The sequence below is a fragment of the Trichoplusia ni genome, unplaced genomic scaffold (genome assembly GCF_003590095.1).
Source record: "Trichoplusia ni isolate ovarian cell line Hi5 unplaced genomic scaffold, tn1 tig00002364, whole genome shotgun sequence".
In the NCBI taxonomy this organism is placed as follows: domain Eukaryota; kingdom Metazoa; phylum Arthropoda; class Insecta; order Lepidoptera; family Noctuidae; genus Trichoplusia; species Trichoplusia ni.
Window position 1 is genome coordinate 3,750 of NW_020800268.1, and position 6,363 is coordinate 10,112.

At 37.3% G+C, this 6,363-nt stretch overlaps 1 protein-coding gene across 1 annotated transcript; it reads left to right on the plus strand.

The window, feature by feature from the left end:
* Positions 1-3,680: 3,680 nt before the first annotated feature.
* On the plus strand, positions 3,681-5,473 carry LOC113507534 (spherulin-2A-like). The gene is made up of 2 exons (XM_026890390.1): positions 3,681-3,768; positions 4,513-5,473. Exon 2 carries the CDS (start codon positions 4,530-4,532, stop codon positions 5,424-5,426), a length of 897 nt encoding a protein of 298 aa, XP_026746191.1. The 5' UTR covers positions 3,681-3,768; positions 4,513-4,529; the 3' UTR covers positions 5,427-5,473.
* Positions 5,474-6,363: the final 890 nt, after the last annotated feature.

The window sequence follows — 6,363 nt, forward strand, 5'->3', positions numbered from 1 at the left end:
CTTAAATTATCAAGCGTTTTTTAATCAGGATGTTATTTTGAAACGAATAAAAATATTTAATTTGATTCACCATCCTCATAATAGAATGTTCCCAACTATGTTCGAGTTGGTTTCCAGTCGTACTGGAAGCAGCTAAGTCTGACAACTAGTGTTTTACAAGGAGCGACTCCCTATCTGACCTTCTCAACCCAGTTACCTGGGCAATACGATACCCCTTAGTAAGACCTGTAACGACTGGCAAAGATGTGTTTATAGCCAGGACCCAAAATTTCGTAAAAAACGTACCTTCGAATCGTTCCTTCCGAAACTTGTAGGAACTCGTTATGATATAGATGTTCACCCATCCTCGGGCCTACCGTATCAAGCGTAGCTTAATCTATGATCGACGAACTTGTGCAGTTATACCTTAGTTCTTAATTTTTGGGGCAACAGAAATACATCATCTGTGAATATTGTAACCGTCTACTTAATTATGATTATCACGATTAATCACGAATCATGGCATTCAGACAAACAGATAGAGGATCCTTTATAACGGATTTTGCGAAATTGAAATTTCTTCTAATCCGCGAGGCAAAATTAAATGTCATTAATTCAAATAAGGCTGTTAATTAGCACTTTCTGAAGGTCAAACTATATTGGACAGCACCCAGTTTCGCCCACACTTCACCGCTTTCTAAGCACGTTTGATGCGAGAGAAGAATTGGCGCAATCTCCCCAGCAGTACACTATAAGACCATCTTTATTAAATAATATTGTTTTAACAAAAAAAACTTCAAATAAAATACTATTACCTAAGCCAAATTGATGAATTTTTATGTGACGAAAAGACAAGTATTTTACGTTAAATAATCTCAATACTCAATACGTTTACTGCTTTAGACAATGTAAACTTTTTTGTTAGATACGAGTCCATTAGTTTTGGAGCATTGTTGGCCCTGTCTTAATGAAAAGGAGAAAATCGGTTTGTCTAATCCGAAGTTCTGAGCAAGTGTTACTAATATAGTATTTAAGATTTTTATTTACTAACAAAAACTATATTATTTATATGTATGTTAGTCTCTAAGGTATACATCTGTGGGACATGTTGCCTGAAAATAAATAAATGTATTATTAATAAACATAAAAATCCAGACGATATGAGAACCTACTTCTTTTAAAGTCGGTGAAAAGAAATACGTTTTCGTAAATAAAGTAAACGACAAATACCCCTTTAGGAAATTCCATAATCATTTCATACAGAAGTTTACCAATAAACCAAAGACAATGGGCAGGAATGCCAAACTATTTCGTGGAGCATGTCAGTCGGTGACAGTCTTCGCCAAGGATTGCCGCGCGTTTTAATATAACCTGCCCGTGGTATGTACGACATTAACGAATAAATCTACATGTCATCTATTAAAAAAATAGCACGACTTCCGAAGTAAGGAATTTAATCATTGTGTCGCGTTGGTTCATAAACGTTCAAGACACATTAACAAAGACCTCTCACTCAGGACAAGCATTCGTGGATCACAAGACGGTTGTCCTACACGGGGATTGAACCCGTGACACGTCTGGGGGTTAGTAGCCCTTACTGCTATGCCGGAGGTCGTGGATTTGGCGTAGTAACCTCAACCAATCGGCTATGTGTAGTATTTGTATCCGTCCGTGTATATTTTTATTGTATATATTTAAATTTCTGGTTGGTTGCGACTAGACGAAAACGTTTTTATTATTTTCTCTAACTTTGTGGTGTAATCATTGTAATATATAATTATAATTGTATTTATTTTTTTGATGCACATTACACTTTATTGTACTTTAACAATATAGTTATGTAGTTTTTGATATTAATCGATTTAAAATATCTAAAAACCCACGGTTTTAAATGTCTCTCATTAAAATTTTATCGAAATCGGTGCAGCCGTTTTTATACTTTTAAAAAGGATTGTTTTTTATCAAACAAACGCACAAACAAGAAAAGCGAGTGTATAAAAACGTTGGAAAAATTACAGCCTTACTCATTACTGGCTACAGTAAAAATCAATTCGGGAAAAGCAATTTAATTTATTTCTAGATATTTAATTATAAGCAAAACAGAATGATGACAGTAGTTTAAGAATATGACAGCGTCAACCAAAACATTATTTGCACTTTAAGAAGTATAACTAGGTCACAATAGAACACACACTTTTTAAATTTAAGCGAAATAATCAAAAAATTTTTACGTTAGGTCGTGATCATAATAAATGAAACTTTATTTTTTGTTGGTACCTAAATTATATTTAGCTCCTTAAAACGAGGAGGTTTTATATAAAAAATTTGACCCAACAAACGGTGTTTCGCCATAAAAATAATATCTAGTGGAGAAAAAACAATTTACATAAATGAAAAAATGTTAGGGGTGGACTACCCTTAGCAATTAGGGGGCGGAAAAATAGATATTGACTAATGGGCTCATGACATTTCATGATAATCGGCCAAGCTGTTTCGGAGGAGTTTAATTACGTACAGCGAGCCCCGAGAATTTTGTATTTTAGATAGTCCATAAGCGCTTCAGAGATGAAATCTTGTAATAAGGGTATGAAAATTTTGCTAATGTTCACACTGGTCTTTAATAGGTAAACTATGTGTTCGAGTACCACGCATGGCTTTGCTCGGTCTCTTTCTATTCCCTCCCAATAGTCTTGACGTTTAACGAAAAAGTGTATTTTTACCCTGTCATGGTAGCGTTAAAAATTCAATGCAACCTTATTTTGAGTCCATGAAAAAGTTTGACTTCAAAAAGCTGGCAACACTCGTCGTTGTTCTGTAGGTAAATGGGTTATTCCCCTTACCATAAACAAGCTTTACGTCGTAATCGATTCAACTGTTGATTGTTTAGCTAATCTCCATCTTGTGATTGAACGGTGTGGTCGCTAAGCGACAAAGTTATTAAATAAATTTATAAAAAAAGTATAAAATATTGCTAATAAGAAAAAGAAGTGAGGAAACGCCTATAATATTTATTTTAATGTGTGTGTGTTTATGGTATCTGCGACCATTCTACAAACGGTGGAGGAAACCTGGTTTCAAATAATGGGATCCGAAATTGCCAACCCGTAGCGAGCTAGCGTGGTGGTCAATGCTCAAACCTTCAGTATATGGGTAGAGGCCTAAGCCCAGCAGTGGGACATGGGCTGGTATTATTATTTTACTTATTACTATGTATATAGTGTGAAGTTTTATTTTAGTCATTGGAATAAATAAGATTTTATTCATCATCGTCCTAGCTTTTTCCCAATTATGTTAGGGTCGGCTTCCAGTCTAACCGGACGCAGCTGAGTACCAGTGTTTTACAATTAGCGACTGCCTATCTGACCTCCTCAACTCAGTTACATGGGCAATACGATACCCCTTAGTTAGCCTGATTGACAGACTTTCTAACTTCTGACTACCTGTAACGACTGTAAAAGATGTATGAATAACAGCCGGGATCCGCAATTTAACTTACCTTCCGAAACACTAAGGAACTCGTTATCATGGTCACCCATCCACCGTGTCAAGCGTAGCTTAACCTGTGTTCGACCAAATTGTGCAGTTGTAGCTTACCCACTAGATCCTAAAGGTTTTATTATGGTAGTATTAGGTGTGCATTAAAATAATTGAAAAATAATAACTTAATCAGACAGTGTGGAAAAGGCCTTATGTATTATTCCCTTTTGGTATTGTTTTCTATATAAGCTGAGTTTCATTTAATATTTCTTCAGTACAGAACTTCGGTTGTTGTATCTCTTACTGCACAGAGTAAGTAATGTACTGGATTCATTATTTAGCAACATTTAAACTAACGCGTCGTGTTTATATTAAGTTTAAGTAACTAAAAATGGGGTTGACTGATATTTTTTTTATTGTCCGTTGGGTACCAATTTTTTCTTGTCGCAAACTTAAATTGATTGGCCTGTTGGTCTGGGGGTTTATAGCCCTGACTGCTCTACCAGACGTCGCGGGTTCGGTTCCCTCACAGAACAATGTCTGTGTGATGAGCACGGTCATTTTGGTCTGTGTCTTTGTGTAATTTAGGTAGTTTAGGTACCTATTTTATGTTTGTATTTAAAAATGTATAAGTCTGTTTATCAGTTCTTTAGTACTCATAATACAGGCTTTGCTTAGTTTGAGACTAGATGGCGTTGTGTCATGCTGTTAATTCGTAGCTTAAACTTATTATCATATTTAAATCAAAAGATTGTAATAAGACGGTTTAAGTTTTGCTTGTCGTGTATCGGATGTTTAATTCTATTGTTTATAAGTATTTTTTGTTCGTACCTCTTACTGTCCCACGGCTGGGCAAAGTTTTCCCCAAGCATTTCTACCTTGAACTTTAGGAACAGGATCGCGTATTACAGAACATTGTATTATTTTCTTCGAAATTAGAGTTGTAGAAAACTTTAAGAATTTTTGATCTTTTAAAAGACGTATAACAAGCATTAGAAGAAAAGTGAACAAAGTGGAGAAAAAGTGATAATTCTAATCATCTCTTCTTATTTCCAGCACATATTTGGGACAAAATGAAGTCTTTCGCCTTCCTCCTCCTACCTGCTCTCGTCTTCGCGAAGATTGAAGTAGACATCACAGCGTCTGATGATGAGGCCCAAAGACAGGTCCACGTCTCCGGCAGCAACGTAGACATCATCAGTGACCTGGAGATCGACACCTTCCGCCTCTCCGAGGACAACCTGAAGTCTGCCGTCAGAGCCTACTTTGGTTCCGAACCTGATGACGTTTTCGTGAAAAGCCCCACGCCTTGGGGAGACCTCTACATCACGAATGAATGGAAGCAGGTGACCAGGGTGCTGAAACCAGTGAGAGCCACCATCTTATCTGTAGTTTCGAAGCCGATGCTGGTCATGTCCCATGAATTCAACAACACGAGCTCCAAACAGGCCACTTACGAGGCCAGAATGAGGCAAGAAGTTGAAAATACTGTCGTTTCTACCTGGGAAAGGAGTGGAGAAATCGCTGCGAGCAACTATATTAAGTACGGTCTCGATATGAAGGCTATGGCGGTCGCTGGTCAGGCAACCATCTCCTACGTCTCCAGATGGGGCGAGAATGTGATGAAGTCTCAAACTGTCTCTGTGGGCTCTGAAACCGCCGTCACAGTGACTCTTGAACCCAACCAGAAGGTCACAGCCAAGCTATACGCCACACGCGTCTCCATGAAAGTTCAGATCAACTACGAAGCCAGTTTATTAGGATCCGTTGCTGTTAACTACGCTGATGCCTACAAGGGTCATCACTTCTGGTCGTTTGACATCAACAAGGTTTTGGCGGCGGGAGATATGAGCAGGTCTATCAACTCCTCGGAGGTTATCGAGACCGGTTTCTATGCTGACTCCAAGGTGGTGATACACGATGCGATCACTGACGAAGTCCTTTACACTTTACCTTTGACCAACTTGTGAATATTATTTTAGTCTGAAATAAATTGTGCACGTCTATTTATTATTAATTTCCTACTTTTATTTGACCTGTCTCTTTTTCTGTATGTATCCTGCTATTATTATAAACTTTAAAGTTTGTATGTATGTATGGATGTTTGTTCCTCTTTCACGCAAAAACTACTGAACGGATTTAGATGAATCTTGGTACACATGTAGTTTATAAACTAGATAAAAATATAGGATAGCTTTAATTTCTGACTTTACGTTCCCGTGAGATCATTTTCGGCTCGGGGGCAACAACTAGTACTACATATCCCAGTATACTGTAGAATAAGGCAAGCTACAAAAGGAACCACTTGTTGACGTCTTCATCATCATCATCCCATATTCGTCTACTGCTGGACATAGGCCTCCCCAATTGCACGCCATCGAGATGTATCTTCGACTGCTCGCATCCAGCTCTTGCCAGACGTCTAATTAAGACGAAATTTTGCATGAATACAGTTTTTACATTGTCATGTTTTATCTAAATGGTGAGTATAAATAACTTAGTTTGAAATTGTTCGTAATAACTTAGTACTAATATCCCGAGGAATTTGGCTAGAATGGATTCGAACCCGATATTGCCTGAGAAAAAGCTACAGCGCTGTAGGTGACCGACCTGAAATGACAAAAGTCATTCCTACAATGTTTAGCGTTACAAAGAAAACAATTATTCCTTAAAAAAGTTATGTCTACGGTATAAAAAAAAAAACGATATGAATCCACTAACTAAACTGTGTATAGGGAACCCACAGAGTCAAAAGAACTTGCACTTGACCGAATTTTTCCGAGAATCGCCTTCGTTTTTTTAAGAAAGTTAGGTTCACAGCGGCACAGGATCTTTTTAAACACCCTATATATATATAGAAATTAAGGGTGTTCAATAAATAAACAATTCAAGTCACATTAACTTTAT

Excerpts from the sequence above, each read along its gene's own strand:
- LOC113507534 (XM_026890390.1), top strand. The coding sequence starts at position 4,530 with ATGAAGTCTTTCGCCTTCCTCCTCCTACCTGCTCTCGTCTTCGCGAAG.